The sequence below is a fragment of the Clinocottus analis genome, unplaced genomic scaffold (genome assembly GCF_023055335.1).
Source record: "Clinocottus analis isolate CAN_PGR_092001 unplaced genomic scaffold, fCliAna1.0.p SCAF_8, whole genome shotgun sequence".
NCBI classification, from domain to species: Eukaryota; Metazoa; Chordata; class Actinopteri; order Perciformes; family Cottidae; genus Clinocottus; species Clinocottus analis.
This window is the reverse complement of record NW_027176240.1, coordinates 14,127,825-14,153,643: the sequence shown is the minus strand read 5'-3', so window position 1 is coordinate 14,153,643 and position 25,819 is coordinate 14,127,825. Positions and strand designations below refer to the sequence as shown.

At 43.6% G+C, this 25,819-nt stretch overlaps 2 protein-coding genes across 15 annotated transcripts in view; both read left to right on the top strand.

Annotated features, from left to right (window-relative positions):
* tacc2 (transforming, acidic coiled-coil containing protein 2) overlaps window positions 1–17,861 on the top strand; it is a 48,866-nt gene extending 31,005 nt beyond the window's left edge. For 5 of the 14 annotated variants that reach the window (XM_068568093.1, XM_068568094.1, XM_068568095.1 and 2 more), the window contains 17 exons: window positions 3,876–3,982; window positions 4,413–5,805; window positions 5,999–6,034; window positions 7,395–7,452; window positions 7,578–7,743; window positions 8,181–8,230; window positions 8,366–8,475; window positions 8,746–8,899; window positions 9,273–9,419; window positions 9,762–9,854; window positions 13,360–13,503; window positions 13,602–13,678; window positions 14,784–14,827; window positions 16,093–16,253; window positions 16,377–16,483; window positions 16,696–16,816; window positions 16,920–17,861. In XM_068568093.1, coding sequence (XP_068424194.1) covers window positions 3,876–3,982; window positions 4,413–5,805; window positions 5,999–6,034; window positions 7,395–7,452; window positions 7,578–7,743; window positions 8,181–8,230; window positions 8,366–8,475; window positions 8,746–8,899; window positions 9,273–9,419; window positions 9,762–9,854; window positions 13,360–13,503; window positions 13,602–13,678; window positions 14,784–14,827; window positions 16,093–16,253; window positions 16,377–16,483; window positions 16,696–16,816; window positions 16,920–16,985 — 3,034 coding nt within the window. In that variant the 3' untranslated portion in view covers window positions 16,986–17,861. Of the gene's footprint in view, window positions 1–2,830; window positions 3,269–3,875; window positions 3,983–4,412; window positions 5,806–5,998; window positions 6,035–7,394; window positions 7,453–7,577; window positions 7,744–8,180; window positions 8,231–8,365; window positions 8,476–8,745; window positions 8,900–9,272; window positions 9,420–9,761; window positions 9,855–13,359; window positions 13,504–13,601; window positions 13,679–14,783; window positions 14,828–16,092; window positions 16,254–16,376; window positions 16,484–16,695; window positions 16,817–16,919 lie in introns of those variants that run through there. The other 9 variants (XM_068568096.1, XM_068568085.1, XM_068568087.1 and 6 more) reach the window with 9 other exon arrangements.
* A 1,262-nt stretch (window positions 17,862–19,123) lies between these two features.
* On the top strand, window positions 19,124–21,855 carry ly6pge (lymphocyte antigen 6 family member pge). The gene is made up of 3 exons (XM_068568006.1): window positions 19,124–19,184; window positions 20,979–21,095; window positions 21,662–21,855. The coding sequence occupies exons 1-3, from the start codon at window positions 19,124–19,126 to the stop codon at window positions 21,853–21,855; spliced, it is 372 nt and encodes a 123-aa protein (XP_068424107.1).
* Window positions 21,856–25,819: the final 3,964 nt, after the last annotated feature.

Sequence of the window (25,819 nt, the reverse complement as noted above, 5' to 3'; positions counted from 1 at the left end):
AGCCTGCCTCCATTCATCCATCAATACATGTTTAAATCAGCCTCCATCAAGTCACAGTGGCCTCTTTATCACTCTCAAATTCTGGCGTCAGATTGAGCCTATTTTTGCGTAGAGCAGATAAATGCCGACATCACTGCGAGCTAAACACTCAACAAAGTCACGACTGTTTGCCGTCCGGGCTCCTCGATGGTGGAATGAGCTCCCCAATGACATCAGGACAGCAGAAAGTGTCCACATCTTCAGTCGCAAATTAAAAACTCATCTTTTTCGACTACACCTTGAATAAAGACAGTAGCAGCAGCACTTTGGCAGCACATCGATGGCTCTCACTGATAGCAATATGTAGTTTGACTTTATTGAAGAAATTGTACTCTCTTGATTCGTGTTGTTCTGAGTTTGTACTCACGGTTGAATGCTCTTATTGTAAGTTGCTTTGGATAAAAGCGTCAGCTAAATGACATGTAATGTAATCTTCAAACTTTTTTCGGCGACGTGCATATGTAGGACAGACAGGTGGGCTTGTGTTTCCATGTTCCCCCTCTGCCCCGGGGCTGGCGAGGGCTCTCCCTTCAGCACTGTGAAAGCTGTGGAGGGTTTAGCTCGGAGCAGAAACGCGTCTGGCTGCCTGATTCGGAGCGTTTCCCTGCCTCACGCTGCAGCGTCTGTCTCCAGGCAGTCATCAGCCTGTGAGAGGCTGCTGTTAACTGCTGCTCCCTTTGTTTCTATCTCCCCCCCCCCCGACTGCTCACCACACGCTGCTTACTCCCTCGCTATGTTGTGTCTGCAACCGAGTCGCATAAGAGCTGCTATAAAAATGGCCGCATTAACACAGAAGACATTCTCAGATTGATTTGTATTTACATTATTCATTTATTTAATTACAGTTCTCATTTCAATGTATAATTTCATGTACAGATAGATGCCAATTGTTTGAATGTTAAATACCGATAATCAATATTAAACATTCTGCAAGGAAGAGACGAGTAGAATAATAAAAAAAAATCTGTTAAATCAATTTATGGGCTGTGATCAGAATAATGCTGACGCAAGCACGCTGGACCTCACTAGTTAGGCAAGCCTCAGTTGAGTGTGTGTGTCTGTGTGCCGCCATCTTTACTTCCAACGTGGAACATATTGCGGGAGCAACCTCCTGTTACCATAGCAACACAGTGTTTGCAGCCCCATGAAAAACGTCCTCTGCAAGGACGGAAACGGAGCAATAAAATGAGCCCCAATTACATTATTATCTAACGGTCTTCAGTTTGATTTCCATTCTCGAAGAAGCAGCTTCTTATCCGCAAATGTTTATGTTAAATAACAAAACTAAATCTGTTATTGGTCTTCATAGATGAGTTGGTTTGGTGTCAGGTTATTTGCTCTTTGTAAGTGGGTCCTGTCCTTGGAGCTTCCCGTCAGACCATCTGACTCTGTGGTCCTGCTTCCCAGTGACCCAGATGGATCTCCAGGCAGACCAGTCTCACCCTGCTGGGACACACTGGGCCCTCAGAGGTTACTGCTCTGGCTCTTTACTTTTGTACGACCGTCCTCCAAAGAAATGGAAGGTTTTTTTTTAAGGAAATTGACAAAGGTTTTAACATATGAAAATATAACAAACAGGCACACATCATTGTAGACCATGTTGGCGCTTGTGTCGCCTTTATAAATTATTTAGACTTGTCAGTGAAGCAAATTGCAGTGCAGTCTAGCCATGCTGGTGGCTTAGAGGAACCTCCATCTCGACTGGGATGTGACCCCAGGGAAAGCGAACATATTGCAAATGACAGCAAAAGACATTTATTACTAGCCTCCTGTAGACCGTGATGGTTGTATCAGACATATTGAGCTAGATATTGTGTCAGGCCCCCCATGTCTTCCATACTACAGGGTTTTATTTGATCCATGTTGGTGTGTGTGTGTGTGTGTGTGTGACAAAGAACCCACATAGGATGTTACATTGCTCCATCAACGCCCTGAGCTGAATCCCTATAGATTATCTGGATCAATATAGCGTCGGGTCATGGAGGTGTCATTTTACTGTCTCCTGCCTGTGCTCTTGTGTTTGTGTGTGACTGTCAAATGGGGATAGAGGTTCACAATAATAGCAGCTTCCTCTAGCCATTGCATTTTTCATTGCTATATTTACATTGTTTATTGTAAAAGACTATCTTCATTGTTTCAGATATAGTAGTAGCGTGTATAAGCAGCTGCGTACCTTCATTTGTGGTCTGTATCATGCAACACTTCACTGGACCTCACGAGTTAGGCAAGCCTCTGTGGTGTGTGTGCTTGTGTGGGTCTGTGTGGGTCTGTGTGGGTCTGTGTGGGTCTGTGTGGGTCTGTGTGGGTCTGTGTGCCGCCATCTTTACTTCCAACGTGGAACTTATGGCGCGAGCAACCTCCTGTTACCATAGCAACACAGTGTTTGCAAAAAAAGACCTTCTTTTCAAGTTCCTGTGTGTCTGAACATGACCCCGGTTTGACGAGCACAACCTGGGTGTGTTTGCGAATGACCAAAATGTTTTGTCATTAGGTTAATTAATTTAGGCAGAAAAAAAACACAAGGTGAATATATAATAATATACAAATATGAGTATGAAATGCACCGGTGGTAAAAGTAATATACATACATATCTAAGATGTCTTAGAGCAGGTTTGACTGGTGGGCAACATCCTTTTCTTCTGTTTGGACACAGCAACATGGTTCTGGAGCAAGAGACAGAGAGGGGGGCAGGGGAGGGAGGGAGAGAGAGGGAGAGAGAGAGAGAGGAAGAGAGAGAGGGAGAGAGATTGAATATACAGTTGCAGGCGCTGTGCTTCTGCAGCCAGTCCCGTTTAGATTGGGAGGCATCATTACCTACTGGGGAGGAGTGGAGACAGACTGATACGGCTACAGATGACAAAGAGGAACGTGAAAGGCTGTGATAGTAGATTAAAAACAACGAGGTATCAGACCGGAGAGAAAAGGACACAAGGCTGGCTGGTGGTCCCACTCGCCATCCGAGGAAGAGGCTGTGGGTGTCTACCTGTGTGTCCGGCAGTAGCAGCGTAGTGCGAAGGGCTGTAGCCCGCTGGCCGCTATGGCAGTGAGTACGTGGCAGGCGCTGTCTCCTCTGCAGTGGGCTCGCTGGGGCTGGGACTCGCTGCTGGGAGGGGCAGGAGACGGGGACAGCCCGGGCTCGGATCCGGCTCTGGGGCTCCTGCGGAGCTTCTCCTGGGGCTCACGTCATGACAACATGATCAGTGCGGCCGCGGAGGCGGTGAGACAGAGGTGAGGCGGGACGGGGGGCTGAGGACAGTAGTAGTCGGGTTGTCTGATGAGTTTCACTTTGCGTGCGTGTGTTTGTGTGTTGCCGAGGAAAAACAATTATTATGTCTTTTGCGTAGGTAACGTTGTAATTTTCATTTACAGCCTATTGTCTTGTGGAAATTGGTCATTTCTTCATTTTCGATTCAGTGTTCCCCTTAGTCCCTTTCCCTATCTATTTCATGTCAGTGATGTAGATCTTGAGGTAATTTTGTGTGTTCGGATGTTGCATGAGTGTGTTGCGGTACGGTGATCCTGTGTCTCAGATGTGTCGTTATCTGTCGCCTCACTGCAGATTCAGCTTTTTCATTTGTAGCCATGAAAATCAATAAGAAGTGAAAACAGAAACGCACGCTCGCCCAAAGGCCTTTTTTTTTCTTCTTCTTTTTTTTTTAACACATGGAAATTGCACCTGCTGCCCTCACCTCACTACCAGAAGCACAAAAAACAGTGCTTTCTTGGGAAAAAGATGTATCCTTCATGATGTCCTCTGTCATGGCGTCAATAATCCAGAAACAGTCACAAGAGTTCAAATGATGTCACTCTGATGTATGCTCATCTTTTGTTATAGGAGTTCAGACTCTGATGGAGCGTTTGAGACCCCTGAAGCCACAACCCCAGTGAAGACTCTTTCTCCTATAGATCCCCCAACCCTGCAACTAACGTCTGATGACAAAGGTAGGGTACGAAAATTACGCCATGATGTGCGTACGATGCTGCGTTACGTCATTAAAAAAAGAAAAAAAACAGGCGTAAGAAAGTCTTGTTGCGCCATCTAGTGGAATACATCAGTATCTCCCATCTGGCTTTGTTTGCTGAGATGAACATCTGGAGCTTTTGGGATATCCAGGAACGGTTGGCCAATCGGTTCAGTCTCTCTTTCTCTCATGTGGTTAATTCTCCTTACTTTTTATCCAACTGAGAGACTCTTATTGAATTATTTAGAGCCGTTTATCTCTATAATTGGATGTTTCAGCAGCAGCGTTTAACTCCATGCAGACTGTCTTGTTCACAGCTGCCTGTCGCCCACAAACCAGTCAGAAAATATAATCATCTCAATTTAATTTCAGTAAAACCTCTTTACGCTACGTCTCTCCATCTTTTGCAGTAGCAGACACATCAGTCAGTCCTCCTGACTCTGAAGTGACTTCAGCTGATGCCACCTCTGGTTTTGACGAGAACAAGCCCATTGCAGCCAGTGGCCAATATAATATCGAGTATGGTGGAGATGCAAGTCACACTCTGACCCGCTCGCTCAGCTTCCAGGGAGGAGAACTAGAAAGTGCTGGCCTGTTGGACGGATCCTCGGTGGGAGGCTTTCGTCCACATTCTGAATCCTTCAGCGTCGGCACTGAGAGCGCTCCAGGGACGCTCCGCAGGCCCAAGAAAGTCCATCCTGGGTCTGTGAAAAAGAAGCCTATTCTCAGACAGAACTCCAACCCAGAGAGTCCGAGGCCAGCCTCAACCAGTAGCACCCCGGAGATCAAGAAGCGAGCAAAGCCTCGAACGGCCAGCCCTCTCCAGCCTCAGGAGGAAGCGGAGGGAGGATCTGCAACCCCCAGCCCTGGAGGAACCCTCCGCAGGACCAGGAAGAGCCGAGTGGAGACTCCTCCTCCCCTGCTGGAGGAGACCAGCCTCACCAGCCAAGAGGAGCGCGGTGTCCTCCCTGCTTTACCTTTGTGCCAGGAGGAGGCCCCTCTTGTGAGTAGTCCAACAGGCAGAGAAGAATCCCCCATCCCCCCAAGTACGTCCTACAAATGGGATCCAGATAATTTTGAGAACATCGATCCTTTCAACACTGGAGGTAGTAAAATTGCCAATTCCCCTGAACTGTGTCGTAAAGGCTATGTGTGTGCCCCCATTGCTGCTCCCTCAGAAAGCCCCCCTGTCTCTTCTGTAGAGCCGGGTCCCCCAGCTCCTCTTCAACAGCCAAACACAAACCCTGAAGAGCAACCCATAATAGCCAAGCGCCAGGCAGTAAGGCTGGAGTTTGACTACTCTGAGGAGGGCAGTGAGGCGTCACACCAGGCCTCCCCCCCACCCAAGAAAGTGGGCAAGAAGCCCGGTGCGAAGATGCCTCTCAGGAAACCCAAGCTGGGGCTAAAGAAGGCCCCTCAAGCGCAGACCGAGCAGCTGGACAACGGTCCACCAGCAACCCACAATGGCAACGAGGAGGAAATCACTGCTCCTGCAGTCTCTTACAAGTTTGAACCTGACAAGTGGGAGGATCCCAGCTTCAATCCGTTTACTTCTAAGAAAGGCATTCCCAACTCCCCCAAACTGTCCCAGCCGTCCTATTCCTTTGACACCAGTAACTTTGATGAGTCTGAAGACCCTTTCAAATCCTCCGTTAGGATGGCCAGCTCCCCGCCAAAGGCTTCTGCCTCCTTCGAACTGTCATCCAATGACTATGACAATGAAAATGACAACGACAACATTGGAGAACTGGGCGACCAAAATCAGAACAAACCTGGCAAGAAGAAGAAAACTCCTATCAAATCGTAAGTTCACAGTCTATTACCACGGGGCCGCAGTCACGGGAGAGTCCATACTCACTTCCAGAACATTGTATTCATGTGAAGGAGTGTAAGCGTCTCTGTTTGTGAGGTTAGTCAGTGTTTGTATGTGATCCTCTTGTCTGTTATGTCAGTGTCCTCTGTCTGTCACCTGTGTCTGTGTATTCTCATGTCACAGGAAGTCCAGGGGTGTGTCTTCTCTATGTTGTCTGTTGTAAGTACAGGGACAACGCAACCATCCATCCCTCTTTTGATTCTTTGATTCCATGTGGCTCCTTTAAAGCAGCATGTTGTCCTTCTTCCTATTAACAGAAACATCACAATCCATCCCATGGAAACTTGTTTTGATCCTGTTTATTTTAACATGTTGTATTGTGTACAGTACAATCTCGCCAATGAAATGGCAATTGAAAAACACCATAGTACAAATAGAATACTAGAATGTATTAGAATAAACATTAAAGAGTTGCTACGCACAAACTTCTACTTATTCAGCTAAACTATGCGTTACTCTACGGTTGTGTCTGGCCAGCAGCGTAAAAAGATCCATCCAACAGAGGTCCATGTAACAGGGTTCGATGAGGTGCTGTTGAATGACAAACGTAACACATTGTGTTGTTATTGAGTTTGTTGTGTTGCCGCCTTTGGCAGTCTATCTTTACAACATTTAGAACAGACTCTAATAGTTTCCTGTCAGCACTAAACAAAAGTTAATATAATATGTCTCGATATGTTTTTCTCGTGAAGCTGACAAAATACCTTTCTTTGTTATAAACATGTGTTAAGCTGCGTCCGGTCTGCCAGTGTGTAACAAAGAAGGTGCTTGTGCTCCCTCTTGTGTTCATTTTTGGCTATTGTTGAAACTCAAACTTTAAGATTATTATTACTAGACATTTCTAGATACATATTTTAGGGCAAATTATGTGCCCAATTATTTTAATTCCAAATGAATTCTGTTCCGAATTTTAATTATGAAATATTGGGCTAAAACAATTTTTTTGTGATAGGTGCAGACATTTTCTGCTCAGATATGTTGTAAATTGATATACAACAACATCCACTTCTTTTATATTTAAAGTTTTTTGGGATCAATAAATTGAAAACTAAAGTAACCAAAGTAAAAGGCACTAACATGTAACCTACATTAATAGATTATGCATCAATGTCCTAACTAACCTGTTACATGAACAAACACATGGTATCTGTGTTAGTAGTCTATGTGTGTGAAAGGTAAACTATTCATAACATTACATTCCTTTACTACTACTACTACTGACTGCAGGTAACTAACTAGATTCAACTCATCACGACATTTCACTGTTTCTGTTCATTACACCCTCACGTAGGCTACAGTAAGTGGTAATGTCACTCCATCCAAAGGATGTTGTTATTTTATGAAAAAGCAAATGTACTCAACTAGGTTTACATTTCAGTATTTGCAACTATACACACATTTGAGATACAACGCTCGTACACAATATTTGGTCTTCGACAGTGGCAGATGGATCTAATAAAGCTCTGTACTGAGTGACTCTGGATCTTGACAATTTATGTTTTTTTCCCCATATTTTCAGTAACACTTTCAGAGTGAAAAGGTCGCCAAAGAAATCCCCATCGTCTGACCCTTCCCAGGTACCTAATTCTTCATACCTGTACATCTCTCAGTACACTTGAGTCTTACTGTCGTCTGCCTGCATTTCCCCATCTTCCCTTCGACTCCTACGTCCGCTGATGACGCTCCCTCCCTCTGCCCACAGGACGACCACGCCACAGACGAGGAGAAGCTGGCCTCCTCCACCAGCCACAAGTGGGCCGCCCTGCATGACATGGATGCAGATTTGACCTCTGACCAGCAAGACTTCCCTCAGCCATCCGACCTTACTTCCTTTGTTAATGAGAACAGTCTTCCTCACCAGACTCCAGGTGAGGCTTAGCTGTCTGACTCTCTTGGAGTCCTCTTTGTGCCCTGGGCCTTGTGTGTTCAAAAGAATGCTGACCGAGATCAAAGCACACCGCAGAAAGGCGGTGCTCAAAGGACATTCAAAGCTTATGTGTGGATAAACCATCATGTGCAGCAACCATCCCCTTTACTCTTCATTCATCCAGCAATGCTATTGATTGTTGTTGTGGCAGTGAAATAAGCCTGTTGGCCCAGTTCTCTAGTGCCCTCTGACCTCCAAAAGAGCCTCTTTTTCCCAGAGGCTGTGTGGCTCAACTCATCTGGGTCAGAGATGAAATAATTACCAGACAGCCCTGCCTCCGCCTCTGACATCATCAGTGCAGAGCTCTACACTGGCTGAAATGCCTCTCCATTTCTTCTTCTGCCTCTCAAACTTAGTTTTGTCTTTGTCTTTCGACAGTGCAAGACTATGAAATTGAGTACATGGAGAAGCTTGGCTCTGCTTCACCTGTAAGTATTTTTATGTTATTCAGAGAATTCATTACACGTTTGCTGCTTTCTTTATTAATAATAGTTTGTTGTGTATATAGTTTTAAAAGTATAATTCAGAAGGGTTATGTTTTTTTTCCCTCGTGTGTCTTTCAGCCACTGTCTGTGAAGAAGCCGTCTTTGTACTTGAAGTTGGACTCAGTATCTGACAGCTTATCCAAGAACTCTTGTGCAAATGAATCTGAGCCCAGCTCCCCCTGCACAGGGTACAACTCACTTCTTTTGTTCTGCTGCATGTTTATTCTGTGTATTCATCGTGTAGTTTTTCAGACATTTTATGTTCCTTTATAATGTAGTAAGTCTTACAGCATATTTGTCAGTGCATTATGGTACAGTATACGATCTACTTTGCTAGTGGTGAACCCGAATGATTTAGATTGCATAATGCATGCCGTGCGGCTGCTCCAGCAACTTTTTCATTCACATTCTCATTCATCATATACAGTAAATGACACACCTTCTCTCACTCTGAGCAGGAGTTTTGAGGAGATGGAGGCCCAGATAACAGCTGGTATGAAGACACCGGTGCTGAGCTCCCGGCCCGGTTTCGAGGGCTCCGCTGCGGACAAGGGCAGGAAGAGAGAGAGCGAGGCACTTAGCCGAACGCAGAGCTCAGAGAGGGATGAGAAGGTGAGCCCAGTGCTTGTGTAAACGTTCAAACTCATCGAGCAGTTATCACATATGTTGTCATTGCTGTGTCACCATCACGTGAGGAGAATTTGTGATTTTGTAGAATTTACACCATGTCATTGTTAAGTCTCGAGGGGGCAGACTGCACATGCTTTATTGAAGGCTGGGACTTGGCCCTCCCAACATGAGCGCCATCAGTCATGGTGATTCTCATTACAGCCTTGTCACCAATGACACATAGCCAGCCCGTCACACTAGCTTCCCAGCTTGAACCCAGTGACACAGCTCCCGATGCTGCCACTAAAACACTCAGCGCTTTGCTTTGCCATGCTGACCCCTGCCCTCCTACCCACTCCTCCCGGTGCCCCTGTAGTCCCCTTACCAGGGCCCTGTGGAGGCCCCTGCTCCAGTCCCGGCCATGCCTCTGTTAGACAGGCTGTCTGAGTGTGACGACCTCCTGCAGTACCTGGAGCCTGACCTGGCTGAGATCAACCCCACTGCATTCGCCCAAAAACTACAGGTGTGTTGACAGACCAGACATGACCCCTCTTGATGAACCTTATAGGTCTGACATCTTGTGGCCAATTTGTGACCCTTAAAGCCGTTTGTGTGTTTTTCACGTTGTTCTCACTGTGTCACCTTACTACATCCTGCCTTTTCATTTTCCCACTGTTCACCTCCTATACCTCAGTTGCAGTTTTTTTTTAGCTTACTGTTTGAAATAGATGACTAGTGTGTGCGCTCAACTCAAGTTTCTATGTTTTCCCTTTGCTCTCTCATCCTTGGGCCGCAACCTCCTTCCCCTTCCTTCCCCCCGAAATCCATCAATCCCCCTCCCAACTCCCCCATGTGTGCGGCCCAGGAGGAGCTGGTGCTTGCTGCCCTGAGGATAGAGGCTCTGCAGGTAGCCAAAAACATCTCTCAGTGCCCCTCCCTCTCCACTGTAACTCCCCAGGTACTGCGCTGAGACCTGCACCTGCTGTATGCAAGTGTGTGTGTGTGTGTGTGTGTGTGTGTGTGTGTGTGTGTAAGAGGAAAGATGCATCTCCTGAATGAGTGATTTTAGAAAAGCAGGTGTGTGTGAAATGCACGTGTGCGTGGCTGTAGGTGTGTGTGCATGAGTGTGTCTCAGGCTGCCTCCCCTCCCCCTTGAACACACCATTTTGAGTGACTGTGAGCTCATGGCCTTATCAACATGGTGGTTGCACCGCTACATTCGCAGACTTCAACAATCCCCCACATATGAAATATTTAACATGGCTTAACGTGTGAGCTCCCTCCCCAACTAGCAGCAGCGAGCTGTTCCAGGTTGTCTCCTCAGCGATGGAGTGCTGTGCCTTCTTTGTCCCTTGCCTTTATTTTGCATGTTGGGCAACATGCATGTTGCCTGTTCATGAGAGGCTTACATGAGCACGAATGTGACTGGGAATGTCTCACAGTTTTAGGATTATATCAGCTGTTGAGGAGTTATGAGGGTATAACTCTCCCAGATGTACTTGTTGCTGCTTTGCGGTCATCGTCCCAAAATCCCAGTCACATTCTTGTTTTGTGATTCGGTCCTTTTCCCAGACTAACAACACTAACAACCAGGTCCATCAGGTAGGTGACAATGTTGGGTAGCACTTAGTAATGTTGTTGGTTGAAGGGATTGTGTTGACACAGCCCTCGCCTTTATACAGGAGAAGTGAGATTTTGTTGCTTAATCAGTAGTGAGTCTACAGTGTATGGTCAGTGGAAAAACTCTCGCAGGGCAGTCACTTCTCGCTCCTCTCTCCATCCACGTCTCATGCTGATGTCCCACACGGTTTACAGTCTCGACTCAAGAAACCCAGCACTCGGCGGTGGAATATCAACGGTTCACCCTTACTCAAAGTAAGAGGAACATGTAGCCCTGTGATTTGTCTTGGCCTTCACCCAACTACAGTGCAGTCCAACTATTTGGACATCCACACATTTATCATTGTTTTCGGTTTAGTGCACCAGCACACTAGATTTAAAGTAACTATGAGAGTTAAGGGCTGATGGTGAGTTAAGGGTTGATGGTGGATGAAGGTGTTGTAGCGTGCGTGTAGGAACCACAGCCCTTTTAAAACACAGCATGTCTAATATTGTACAGTGCAGAAATAATAAGTAATAATAGGGCTCGTCCGATGCTGCAGGAATATAAATGCCCTCTAATGAAGACTCAGCCCTATACTCACCTAGTGCTGAAGTACAGAGCCCAAACAATTGTCCACATGGCCACAGACTGCACTGTGAACTATAAACTCCTGTAGAGCCCAGAAGATCTTGTTCTAGGTTTCTCTACAGTTTAGCTTTCCATAGCTGTACATTGTCCCAGTGAGCAAGTTTGTCCAAGTTGTGTTTTCTGGAGTTATGTAATAGTATCTCTCGTGTAGTACTCTACTAATGGGCTCTTTTGTGTTTGTCGTAGCTTGTCTTGTGTCTTAAGTTGTCCATTTCTTTTAACAGTTTTGTTCATAGTTTTTCCACAAGTTGACAGTAGCTGTTTTAAAATGTTTGCAGTTTACTTGATCCAGAAGAGTCTAGTAAGGGATTTTGTACTAGACCTAGTACATAACTGCCCTAGGACTGGTTGTTTGTGTGTGTGTTACTTTGTGGTAATTGCATGCAACAACCTCCTGGTCTGAAAAGTGAAGCTAAGTGCTTTGCACTTGTATTTTTATAATAGCCAGTTGGGGGAGACTCATCTGTTTGAAATTAGTAAAATTGGAAAATGGTTTGATGAGAAAATGACCATACTTCTCACTTAATTTACCACCAGTATGAATGCACTTTAGGATATTACATACAGGAAATTATGGCCCCATTTAGAGTAAAAAATAAATAAAAAATTAAATTAGTAAAAGTTAATTGCAACAGTTTTGGTCGCCATGTCTTTTTCAGTGGTCTATTTTTATACAGCTTCTGCCATCTGGTTGTAAAAACACAAAACAAGATAGCAATTGCCACCCGAGGCTTCAAAGTACCAGTCCACAAACCAGTGGGTGACGTGACAGTCTCTACAACCACTGCTTACATACATCCTATGGGCAAAATGCACTACTCAAGGACAATTAGTCATTGTTCCAAAAAGTGGCGTTTGCATTTTTACATGCGATTCATCAAATTAATAATATTATATGTGTACAGACATACAGTCGATCTTGTGCAGCATAGTATCGCAGTCTAGAAATTGTGGTTATTTTTATGAGACTCTGGCCCAAATGGATTGTTTTAATTTGGGTTGTGGTCAATGGGAGCCTGAAGCAGCAGCAAATGTACTTTTAGTAAGGATACACATTTATTCAAGGTATCGGATGTTGCTCTTTTATACTTCATTACAATTTATGGTACTGGCATTTTAACGTTTCTTGTTTTTTTTTTACCAGGGTTGTTTCTGTAAAACATAACTGTAAAATAAAAGTTACTGTGAGTCATTACATCACTTAGTTTTGGCAGATTCTCTTTAAGTTTCTTTTTAAACCTCACTGAAGTGGGAGGGTCATCCCACTCAGCACCTGAATAAAAGCAAAAGAGGTTCATGGTTACCTGAACTCAACCGGTCTTAACCTTCAGTGGAATAATGGAGTTACTGCTCTCGCCAGACCAAACACTCTTTTCAGCATGTTAGTGGATCTCATGCTCCTTGTCCCCGGTGAGCCCAGACTATTTCATCAAATCCTCCCATAATCCAGCTCTCCCAAGGATGACTAAATCCATTTTAGAGCAGAGTTTTAGGGGAACAAAAGTGGTGCTAGAACAAGGATTGTTTTTGCATTTTAATGTGATGAACTGTGTGAGGACGTGGTGTTGGTAGGGTCAGAGGTTGCAATGGTCACATGAACACATACATACACACTTTGTTTTGTAGTGTCTCTCAGTACACCGCAACATGATATCCAAATTTAAAGTCTTTCTATGAGTAAATCCTGTAAAGCCTTTGTAATAGTAAAATAATCAAGGCATTGCTGTGATTCTAGCCACAACAGGTAAGACCAGTATGTTGAAATACGCTTTACCATGAGACTAACATCTATTTCCCATGCTTCCTAGTCCGCTGCCTTCCCCTCCCTCTCCTGTATATGATGCAGCCCTTGCTGTATCAACTGCTGCCCTCATTCCTCTGTACCTTGCCTGGACCTAATCACATCCAAGCTCCTGACTGCTCAGCTGGGGGCAGCATCAGCCGAATCACTCGGCTAATACTGTGGCAATGAAGACTGTTTCATCCAATCATGTGACAGCTGACCAAGTCTTCAGGAGCATCACCAGCCAATCCCATTTACATATTAATTTTTGGAGTGTTTTACATTTTGATGTAGTTAAATGCTGCCTCGCCGTTTGATTCAGGAATGCGTGTTGGCCCCGGCGGTGAGGGTGTCCCATCTTTAGCTGAGTCTGGTTTATAACTAGTTATGTTTCCTTTCCTATCCCGCCTCTCCGCCGGCTCCTGGCAGCAGCACAGAGACGTGTCTTCTCCGGTAGAGAGCGGCGTGTCCAAGAACTCACTGTACACCAAGACCACCACCAGCTACATCGAAGGGGACAGTCCCCACCTGCCCAAAGAACTGGACCACTCGCTGGGAATCGCACGAGAGGAGGTGCGCCTAAAACTCTTTCTTTTTATCCTACAAGTCATAACTACTGTCAGTACATGAATTCAACATCACACACCTAACTGTTTTGTCACCCTCCTCAGATTGTGACAAAGGAGAAAGAAGTGCTGGAGTGGCAGAGGAAGTATGAAGACAGCCGACAGGAAGTGGGGGAGATGAGGTACGAAGTAGCACCTTACGTTGTCGCCGCTTCCATCACTGTGAGGTTCCACCCATACACTAGAGGAAGGACTTAACACCTTCCTATGTGTCTGTTCAGTCGTACTCTGTCAGGATGCTTAGTGTCTTGTTGTCAGACTCCACCCGTCATCGTTTAACCTATCAATTGGTTTATCTTGCTTTAAGTGTAAAACAAAGTCACAGCTAATGCAAAGCGAAGAGCCAGTTAAAGAAGTCTGAGTCCTATTGTCAGCATGAGCGTTATAGGTGGAGAATAGATGATTATGATATATGGGAATGATCCGTGATAAAATCTTTAAAGGGGCTTTAAGTGTCATTTGGGTTACACCAATATCTTAAAACTGTGATTATATACACTTACATTTACGTCTCCAGATGATCGATACATGTCCGACAAATATAAGTTCAAGGAGATGGAGATGCAAGACCTTGTTCTCTGTCAGCAGGTGGTGTGTGTGTGGGTCCAGCTGGCCACAGCTCAGGTGGTGTGAATAAGACTGAGCTTACTTAATTTGACTGATTGTGCTCAGGATAAGGAGAGGCTAAGAGGCTAAGGGGAGGCATGGCTAATCAATCCTCTTACCTCTCTGGCAACCTGCTTTTGCCAAAACGAGGCTTCCTGTTGGGCCCTGCTGCTCTTTGGCTTGGAGTGTGGGGTGAACTTCTAGCTTTAAGACTCAGATGGAAACTGGACATAGTGCAAATAGATCAAAAAGATATGAAGCTAGTTTAGGGCGCTTAAAACTCTTCAATTACTCAATCATTTTATTATCGAAAGTTGCCGACTGGAGAGCAGTTTCCTGTGTCATTCACCTGAATTTTAAGAAAGTATCTTACTGCAAGATTAAGATTATTACACTTAATTTGTAGTTTTTAATATTAGATGATTCCAGCATATGAACACAATATCAAAATTTTGATCGAGAGCACAAATCACAAGTGCCAGATCCAACCAGGTCAGGCTATATGTTATTATTTAAACACCCTCCGAACAAACTTAAATAGTTTTAGAGTTTTATGAATAATTTGTGATACTGATGTTGACCCCTTCCATGTACTGATGAGCTACGATTTTTCATTCATAGGAGGATTGTTGCCGAGTATGAGAGGACGATTGCACAGATGATCGGTGAGTTCAGTGTTCAATACAGGTACTCAGTTGCAAACAAAAAAACGACCACGGTCCCAAGTTACTGTGTCTTTATTACTGTGACATTTATTTCAAACCAATTACTTTTGTTCCCTAACCTCACCACTTTTTTGCTACACTTGTTTATTTGCAAGCTGAGCAATATATACTGTATTTGTGTGCCACAGATTTCAGAGAATTAAGTGCTCTTTTTATCACTCGAGCTAGCTTTGCCATGCGCTTGCTTCAATGTTTGATGGATATGAACTAATTCTTGACGTCATTGGTGCTCACTTCTAGCCCACGCGTGTTCAGCTTCTCTGAACTCATTAAATCCCGATGCAGGTTCACACCGCATTATTCCTGCTCTCACCTTCTTCGCCACCTGATGATTTGATTTCCTCTGCTGTCTAATTTCTTACTCTCACTGTCACAAAAAAGGAACGATCTGTCTCTGCCTGTGTCTAACACTCGGCTCTCTCACTTGTCTTGCCCCTCCCAGCTTGACTTAACACAGTCCATTCTTTTCTGTTCTGCTCCCATCTTTGCTCCCCTTACTATTTGATAACCCTGACAGGCATGCCAGGTGAGTAACACAGAATTCTCCTTCACTTGTTTGTGTCAGCTCACATCTCTCCACCCGTCCGTCAGAGAGGGGAGCAGATGTGCTCACTTTCTTCATCTCATCCAGTGACATTTGTTTGTCCATTTTTGTTGCATTTTATCCTGTATGTTTGTTTTTTAAGGGGTAGAAAGAGTAATTTGGCATTTACTTGATGTAATTCTTTAGTGGCTGGTATTAAATGGAGCGTACACATGTACATATGCATACTGAGAACCTTTATATGCACACCTGCACTGTACATGGTTGCGGAAGTCATTCATGCAGTATTAGTAAGTTAAGCAGGTTGGTTATGTCTAAGCTGGTGAAAGGAAAGCTGGAAGGAGTCTAAAATACTTTGTAAGCTTTATCATGTAAAACTGCAGGACCTGGAAGCCAGAACCAGCTGCCAGTTCTGTTTGATTGGTTTACAGGTGTCTTTGATTTTCACACTTTATTTTTGGTTTGCATGCTCAGAAATACTCATATGGTGTACTATAAAACGCTGCTGAATCACACTAACCCACAAATTCATTTTAATATTGTCAAAAATCCAGTGTGTGTTTGTGCGTATGTGTGTCGGTATATGTGCCTGGTACAGCAGACTCTTTAGTACACATCGACCGGTGATCTGATGAACATTGTATTTGTGTGTACCCATCAGAGGATGACCAGAAAGAGAAGTCTCTCTCCCACCACACCATCCAGCAGCTCATCATGGAGAAGGACCAGGCCCTGTCTGACCTCAACTCCGTGGAAAAGTCTCTGGCCGACCTTTTCCGACGTTACGAGAAGATGAAAGACGTACTGGAGGGCTTCCGCAAGGTGACTGTCGCACATTGTTCACAACCAATGAGTCTTTTCAACATAACCCGCCTTGTAAGTCATCTGAAAATTAGCTGGACAATCCTCATAGAGAGTAATACAAATATTTCTTACTCCCTTCAGAATGAAGAGGTTCTGAAGAAATGCGCTCAGGAGTATCTGTCCAGGGTCCGTAAGGAGGAACAGCGCTATCAAGCTCTGAAGATTCATGCAGAGGAAAAACTAGACAGGTGAGTCCTACTATTGTGAGTTTATTCCACCATGACGGTGTTATTTACCCCACTGGAAAATACACCAACTACACAATAATTCAATGCCGAGCTAAAATATGTTGACATATAGGCAATCGCTGTTCCTATTGGTTTCTAAAGATCTGTTGGATATTGGCTTTTTAAACATAAGGTTGTGCTTGATTCTCATTGTATCACATGTGCGTTTGCAGGGCCAATGCAGACATAGCTCAGGTGCGGGTCAAGTCCAAGCAGGAGCAGGCCGCCCACCAGGCCAGTCTGAGGAAGGAGCAGATGAAGGTGGATTCTCTGGAGCGCACTTTGGAGCAAAAGGTCAGTCCAAATTCCTCAGTCCTGTGGGTGTAAAGGGGTGTGAAATCATCAAATACCAATGTGAACACGTGCATGAATTTCTATTTTTGCAATCGTTTTATAGAACAAAGAGATCGAGGAGTTGACAAAGATCTGTGATGAGCTCATCGCCAAGATGGGGAGGAGTTAGCGACCACAACACGCCCAGGCCGAATCTCACAGAGAAGAAGAGCGGTCTTGGAGGACACAAAATAATATTTTACACTCTTCCAAGGACTGATGGACATTTAAGGCCAAAAATGGTCTCGGGGTTACATTTCCAAATGGTTTTGTGCAAACAGGATCCACAGGAATGACTTCCACCGAATCACTCTGTACATTTTTGATGTGTCAGTGTATCATTCTGTATCAGGGGTCTCCTTTAAAGTTTAAGACAATGTATCATATCACTAATGAGTGTGCCTGTGTGCGTGTGTGATAATGAGAAAATGAGAGCATGTGAGTTAAATTATCTATAATGATGTTGCCATGACAGTCGCTGAGGGAGAAGACTGTTAACCCGTTCCTTTTGTTGTCTTCTCTTGGTACGAGAGGAAAGATACAACTTTGAAAGAGAGATTCAGATTCATTTATATAAAAATGTTCATACACCACTGAGAGAACACAAACTATCACAATAGCTTACTGCATGAGGAAGAGAAAGGAGAACTCGTCATGTTATGTATGTTTGTATATACTGTAGGAAATTCCAAGTATAAAAAAGATTAATCTGCATTTTTGTTAGTTTTCTGTCATCCTCGGCACGCTTTCCTTATGTAACATTGTAGATATTTGTCATACTTGTCATAGCTTTCTCGATGAAATTATGTGACTATTTTTTGGGATTTTATTTTGATATAAAGCAAACTAATTGTGACCTAATTCAGTCATGACAGGAGTAATTTAATTGTGGATGGATATGTCCTTGTTCTGCTGTGGTCGTTGTGTCACACTGAGGAATAACTTTTCTGCACAGCTGCTGTACAGCATCTGCTTACAAAGTGCAATAAAAGATGGCAATACAGCACATTGTATCTGTTTGGCTGATCTGGCATGACCAATGGTGCGTTAAATTCAGTTTATTTATGTTATTATACATCAGGATGATGTTGTGATCAGTATTTTTTGACATTGTGATGCATTGATGCATCATCAATGTTTGTTTTGGGTTTTCTTTTCTCTTACTTTAGTTCTATGATTTCTAATCAGGTGTACAGGGGTGTGTGGGGAAAAAACTAACTATGCTGAAAATATACAAATTATATGATTTATAAACATACATTTGAATTTAGGAGGAAATTAAACGCACGGATAGCATTAGAAAAAGCTTGAGGCTGATCGTAAGCACATTTATAGCCACAATAACACAAACTACCAGCTACAAAATCCCAGCTGCACAGGACATGCCTTCCCATCATATGTTGGGATAGTTTAAAATGGATCACTGAAAGTAATGGATAGATATAATTAAAAATCAAGCTTCTTCCACTTCCTGAAGTGGCAGCGGTATGAACGCAAACCTCCAGACCAAAGAAATAAACATCAACCGTTCAAGGATTCCACTCTCTCGTATGAAAATAATACTATACCACCTGTAAATAAGAAAAAGTGTTAAATAACATCCAGTTTGAAAGAACACAACACGAGTGGAGTCCCTGAACGTGAACAGTACTTGACTTCAATAAACATGTGACCGGCATAACATACTTACAATAGCGCTGCTATTGAGAGAGATACCAGCCGACCTGGAAGTATTTACTGTAGTTCTTGAAATGTAGAATATGTGATTTGTAACTCTAAATACAGAGAGTTCATCTTTCCAAATGTCCAGCTGAAGTAGGACAGTGAAGGCATGTACATAAGCATCAGCAGAATGTGGCCAAATAGTAATCGCACGCTGTCACGCATACATCACAGAACAAGCATCCTGTGGCCAAATGACCTGGCACTGAAGAAACTACATGGACATCTGTAAGGCCACAACGCCAGTTCAGAGATCAGGTGGAGTCGGGGCCAAGAGAGGGAGGAGCCAGACTCATGGTGGGTGTGGCCACAGCTCAGTGGTGAATGGTGCAGTGAGTACAGGACGCATCCTATTGCCAATCCAGGCAGAAGAAGCAACTATTGACACTCAACACGGAGCTGTGGGCCCCGGTGGAGGGGCTGCTAATTCACTGATCAGCACAGGAGGGGTATCGGCTCATGCAATAGCAGATTAAACTCAAGGGGCTTTAGGAGCAAACAACCTGCTTTTCAGTGTCACCAGGACCACCGAGGACCACCGACACCATGATAACTGTCCAGTACTGCCTGCTGCTCCTGCTTTCTTTGGTCTTGCTAGCGACCAACAGTAAGGACTATTGTTTTTTATTGTCCCACCCCCCTTTTTAGATGTACCCACTACCCTTAGTCCACCTATCATTGCTTGGCGTCTTCTTCCAGGTACTCATCTCCCTTGTCACTTCTGTATTCCCAAAATAGTGTGTACACTTGCTTTTTTACTGTGTTTCGGGTCATCTCTGAAGAGGCAGGCACCTGTTGTGTCTATCCAAAGTCGCTGCTCTCAGTCATCAGAACAAAATGTCCTTGTTTAATGATTAAAACAAATAAATAACAGCTCAGTTAGAACTTCCATTGACACTTTACATTATTTTCTAATTGCTGTTTTTCTCGTTAGTTGTGCTGAGTTTTTCCTTGTGTGTGTGTCTGTGTGTGTGTGTGTGTGTGTGTGTGTGTGTGTGTGTGTCATCCTCTTTAACTAGCATGCAAGCCCCGCAACTAATCTCTTAATAGGCCTGAAGGCTAATACTTATAGCATGTGTGTGGAGCGGCTGTGCTGTGGGGATAGATTGGGGTCAAGTGCGAACAGCAAGGGGGCATTTATATGTCATGTCAACACACACAATGGCACAGGAAGCAGAGGAAAGAGACCAACTGCTCAAATTCATACAACACATTATGCTTTGCTGTTTTTATTGCTCTGCTCTTAAAGTTGAGCTTTTATTTGTACAAGGGTTGAAAGGGTCTGCTATTTTAGGGATGTATTACTTATTACTGTTTCTGATAAGGTTGAATTGCAGGTTTGTGTCGACAATTTGACCCAGATTGGACACAACACTTTGAGCGTCTGATCAACTTTTTTGTCCGGCTCATCATAACCGGATGACACAAGACAAGTTTGGTGTTGATGGAGGTTATTTTGATGGCCAAGACGAGATATGTGCTGCTCCAGAAATGTTTGAAGTCACGATGATTCCTAGAAGCCCAGCTTGGTTTGATCCTCTTAGGAAGCAGCATTAAAGGTTGTTTCTGAAGGGCCATTTTAGAATTTAGGAGAAGGATGGGGGTTTTCAAAAGGAAGCGTTCAACTGTTTTTTCAAAGGTCAGCTCGTTCTTGGAGCAGCGATCCCTCCTCTGGAGAGCTTTATAAAGACATTCACATGTTTTATGTGCTGAAGAGGGCCCCTGAAGCTTAGGTACAGTTTAGAAAGATGTTTTTTTTTTAAATCTGAGCCCACTTGTTTAATTCTTTGCTTGATTTAGGGGCAACTTGTGTGAAGGAAGTGATCAAACAGTGCTCTCTTTTCACTGTACTCTCCCTGTGCATCAGAGATGAGAATTCATCATGTCTGTGTGTACCATGCTCAACAGACCCAGAGATCATGTGGTGATGATGGGTAAAAATATCCTGAGTTGAGGCCTTTGTTCACACTGCATAAGCTTAACTAACAATGGACTGGAATCTATGATAAATGTGGACGAGTTACATGAAATACGTCACAATGCAATGCAGTCTTTAGCATGCCAGAGTAGCCGCAGCTGGCCCACTTTACAGATGTCAAGACATAAATGGCAGACTATTTTTGCCTTGAAAAAAGCAAAAATGTCCAAAACAAGGCTTCCAAGAAAAGAAGAGAAACATGTAGATATTTGGTGGTCACCCATCAACTGCAATAACACGGAGAGTGACATAGCGCTGGCATTTAAAATGTGCTTTTCATAGAGGGACATCTTTGATGCTGCATATCTCTACACAACGAGCTAAAACTGTGCATTAGAGATCAGTAAACTTTTTTTCCTCAACATGCCATGATGTTGTATTGCTGTGGTAAGCGTGCACTGGAGCAATGTTTTTCTCCTCCAGGTGAGGCTCTGAAATGTTATTCCTGTATGGGCTCCAATAACGACGACTGCAACCGGCAAGGCTCCAAATCTTGCCCCAGCTACTCTGATGCCTGCGCTGTGGTGGTGGGCCATGACAGTGAGTCCAACAGCGTGGAAGCCTTTTAATGTTTTCTTTCTATGTACAGTACAGACAAAGCTCTATTTCTATCTGTGTGTGAGGATATATGTGTTTATGGAGGACAGGGTGCTGTCTGGAGACGGACCCCATGCAGCCAGCAGGGGGCCCGAGGCGTTTGAGGAATCGAAGAGCTTTGCTGCCCCTTCTAGATCATGATCCTGAACGACGACACCATGCGCTCATGTCACAGAGACAGATCTGCTTCACAAATTCAATTTAACTCTGTTTACTTATTTAATCCTGCATGAGAATTTGACATAAAACCTTACCTTATTAAATTATCAAAAAATGGGGGCAAAGAGAGACCATCATCCTTTCTCCAAATTACACATTGTCAATGCAACAGTTTTCCCAAATTAAAATCTGCCATCAGGCACGTGGCAGTGTATATACAGTGTGACCCCATGAACAAAGTGATAAAATAAAAAGATAAAATCAGAAGCGGGTTTCATCAAATGTGTAATGGTTGGTCAGTAGAACAGCTGCAACACCTGTGACTTCTGTTTCTGTCGTTTGTTTGTCAGGTGGGGTGATGAAGTCCTGCTCCTACAAGTCTTTCTGCAGTCAGGCCAACAGCCAGGGCTACAGAGCCCCGGGGGTCAAAGTTCACTGCTGCTACGGCGACGACTGCAACGTGAGCAGCTTTGCCGCCGGTCTGCCAAGGCTCCACTACCTGCTGCTGTTTCTGCCTCTGTTGTTCCACTGTTTTTGCAAGTAGACTCACATTCACGATGCCAACAAGATGTCATCTGCAGCGCAAATGACAACTAGTATTACATTTACTCCAAATTGCCAAATAACCCTGCCTGATTTTACACTATACACAATTCCACTCTGCTTTGCTTTACCGTTACGCATCTAAAGGAAAGCCTTTACATTAAGGAGTTACTGTACATGGAAGAGCTGAAGGTGTCACTGCGTGGATTATACACACGTTGTTGGATTGACTCCATTAAGCAGTAGTCAAGTGGATGCGTCTTTCAATGGATTTCACTTAGCTAATAACGAGAGGATGCTGAGGGACAAGCTGGAATATCAGGCAGAGGTAATTTATTTTCTGCTTCCCATATTTAAAGAGGATGATGCCGTTCATCTGTTTTCCCACTCTAGTGTGCTACTTAGGACTCAACGTGTGAAATTACAGGATGAAACGAACAAGTGTCTCTCTGCGTTTTTACAAATCACCTTTCAAGTGACACTTCGCTGCTTCCGTCTTTCTTTTCACCTAAACCGACACGTCCAAGTGTCTCAGTATTGCTTGTGTTGCAGAAGACTTTCTTGCTGCTAAATATTGCACCCAGAGTTCAAACTGATAGCGTCAGCCTGTCAATTACGTTTCTGACGAGCTGTGTGGGATATTTTGGAAGGCAAAGACGGTGCATGGTGTGTTACACAGACAAGGTGAATTCATTTCGTTTGAACTTAAATAATGACTTCATGAGCAGAGTTTGAGCACGCCGTACTAGAAGGTGGCCTGAGGCTACTGTGTATATTGTATAGAAAATTACATTTTAAGATGAATAATGTCTATTTGGTGACATGTTCTGTTTATTATTTAATTTTCTTGGAAATCTTGTTAAGAATTTCTTTTTTTTTTACAGTCTGTTCATTAAATCCAACAATCTGCAGTATGAAATATAATAAGTTCAAGCAATCTGCGCACTAAAATCTTTTGTGGATTCTTTTACTTATTTTTTTATATGATTCTCATAACGTATGAAAATAACACTCCATTGTAATCTAATGTAAAGAAACTATGGATGCCCATATTGCATATTGTCAGGGAATATTCTCAACAGCGAATACTGGATTTACAGAAATAGATGAAAATGTTGACGTTCATAATTCAATGCAAATGTAAAAGTCTCTCTGTTACTGCCTCTGTGTGTAATAGTTTCTGTCCTCACATGCCAATGTCCATAAAACAAGCTGAATAATGTCTACTGTGTGAGATTGTTTCACCTCATCTCTAGATAGCAGCGTGGCTTTAGATAGATAGATAAATAGATAATTACTTTATTGATCCCCAAGCCGGTCTGGACGGGTATATAACTATTGGAACTGCATAACTATAGGGGAGGGAGGGGGGTAACAAGTCACACATTTTACATTAACTGTAACAAAGTAGTTTTATGTGTACTTTAGGGAAGTGAAAGTAAACATAAAACTACTTTGTTACAGTTTGTTACTGCATTTGAAGTAACACAGATAATGAGCACATTCATATATTATACTTAACATTTATTGCATTTCGGCATAAGTGAAGAGTTTTATGTACATGAATTAATCTTGGCCCCACCCGGCCAAATCAAAGGCACCCAGCAGGTGAACTCTGGGTGTGGCAGAGCTTTCTGCGGCTCAAAATGACAATATGTGGAGCACATTGTGTCGCAGCCACTGGAACTGGTTAAACATTTTGTGTTGTTTGCTTTGACGGTGATTTATTTCTGCTGTTAAGTCAAGAAGGGCAGGTTATTGAATATGTTGTTCAATAATTAGTGCACTTATCTGTTTTGTTCATAGACTTTTTGTTTTAATTTTTTATATTGATCCGTTTTATTTAATCACCCGAGTTGTCTGATTGATTATAATAAGACCTTCACTGAGGAGGGGCATCGTATAACTGATAACCAGATGTGTAAGCAGCTACAAAGTGGCCTCTATAGTAAAGGAATATATTGTTGTTTTGGACATAATAGCTCCTCAATGTAATGTCTATAAAGCTTATTTGTAAAAAATGTAGTATGAACCGTTGCATGTGGTATATACCATTGCATGAATTATAAACCATTGCATGTATTAGAAACCGTTGCATGTAGTATGAACCATTGCATGTAGTATGAACCATTGCATGTAGTATGAACCATTGCGTGTAGTATGAACCATTGCATGTGGTATGCATTCAATTGCCCCTTCACTAAGCACGGCTCCTCGCTGCTACTCCATCAAGCTGTCACAGGTGCGGAGCCCAAACTGTCACTAACTGCACTCCCTGAAGGCATTTTTGTTGTTGTTGCAAAAATACATTTCAGAGAGAAACAGACACACAGTTCTACAATATGCATGTGAAGGATATATCCAGAAAGCAGATTAAAAAGATAAAGCTAGAAGCTAAAGCCGACTGATCACAGTGCAAAACTAAACCTCACACTTAAAACAAGGAACATCACAGCTCCTGTAAAGCAGGGTGAGTCTTTATTCACTGTTACATTCGTTAATCAATGTATGGTAGTATGGATACCCCCCGACCCCCCCTCACGTTCAAATGTGCAAACCCAAATCTAACAGCTGGGAAACCACAGCTGTTCTCAGGTTGAACCAGGTTAGCACATTACGATAACACTTGGAGTGACATCTGTTTCACTGATGATATTCACTGCTTACAGAGAAGCATCGACACGTTCGTGGACTGGGTATGAAGATGCATACACTGCCAATGTAATCAGTGTGAAAAGACTGAAGAGACTCACAAGATTAAATAACATATGGAATAGGATGCGTGTACATTAAGCTAAGTGGTAGGGTGTTGGTAACAAGAAGGCTTACAAAAATATTTCATAATTGATCACAGTTTTTGTGCATAACTCAACGCTCTCTGTGTGAGTATTGACCTACCTACAGGGGCGTCTTCTTCCCAGCATATCTGCTCATGCAGTTCACACAGCATCCACTGTGAGGCAGTCTAGCCACACTTCAGACCTCGGCATACCTGTCAAATCTATAAGACTATTGCAATTCATATTGACCAACCACGCCTCCAGGGGAGCGCTGAGATTGGCTTGAGTCAATACTGATAATAATTGCACTGTTTTATTGCCGTCTGCCGGGGTTTGTACTTTATTTAAAAATGTGGAAACTCTCTCCCTCTGCTTCTTGCTTTGACTAACTCTCTTTTTCGGTTCTCTCTTCCTCCCGCTGCTCTCTCCTTTTGAGAGGCAGGTGTGAGAGTGTGAACGGACTGCCCTGCAGGGGGATAGGCACTGACCCCAAACCGTGAGTCTCCAGGCCCGGTCAGCCGGAGCCTGTTTGTGGTGCTCACGTCTGCAGACGGCATAAAGAATGGGCCCCTTGTCGGCCCCCGGCAGCTTTATTTGAAAGGCTTATTTCTCATTAATTAGGGAGAAAGGGGAATGTTTTTATAAACCTGAAGGGCTGATGGAGGGTCGACGGGTCAAGGTGCTGCTGATGTGTCTGAAGTTTGTCTTCTGGGGCTCGTAGTTCAATTGGCTGTTCAACAGTGTTAGATTTAAGTGGGACTGTTTGTGCAATACGCAATTTCCCTGCTGCACGTCTCGTTTGAAACGCTGCCTGCACCTCTCACCAGTACACATATTACAGGACAAAGTTTATAGTTTGATGGATGTTTTTTTTTTCTTCGAAATTGGAAACAGCAGTCACTGTATTTCCCCCCCCCCCCCCCCCTCTTGTGTACGTCATCTCAGCTAAAACTGAAGGTCATCGCCATGGAAACATTGGTGTTTGAATTGGAGTATGTTTAATCCCAATCCTCTGGCACCTGAAGACATTATCACCGCAAATCCCACCGTCAGTCATCAAAGGGATGAGCTGGCTGCCCTTTAAGGGACTAAAGTTAAGTTAAGTAAACCAGACAGCTTTCACTCCATGTGAATGCCACTGAAAGTCCCCAACGCCAACACATCCGTGATTATTTTTGGTTTGTT

Excerpts from the sequence above, each read along its gene's own strand:
- ly6pge (XM_068568006.1), top strand. The coding sequence starts at position 19,124 with ATGATAACTGTCCAGTACTGCCTGCTGCTCCTGCTTTCTTTGGTCTTG. Across the intron at positions 19,185-20,978 it reads GGTCTTGCTAGCGACCAACA|GTGAGGCTCTGAAATGTTAT; the intron begins GTAAGGACTATT and ends TTTCTCCTCCAG. Across the intron at positions 21,096-21,661 it reads TGTGGTGGTGGGCCATGACA|GTGGGGTGATGAAGTCCTGC; the intron begins GTGAGTCCAACA and ends TTTGTTTGTCAG.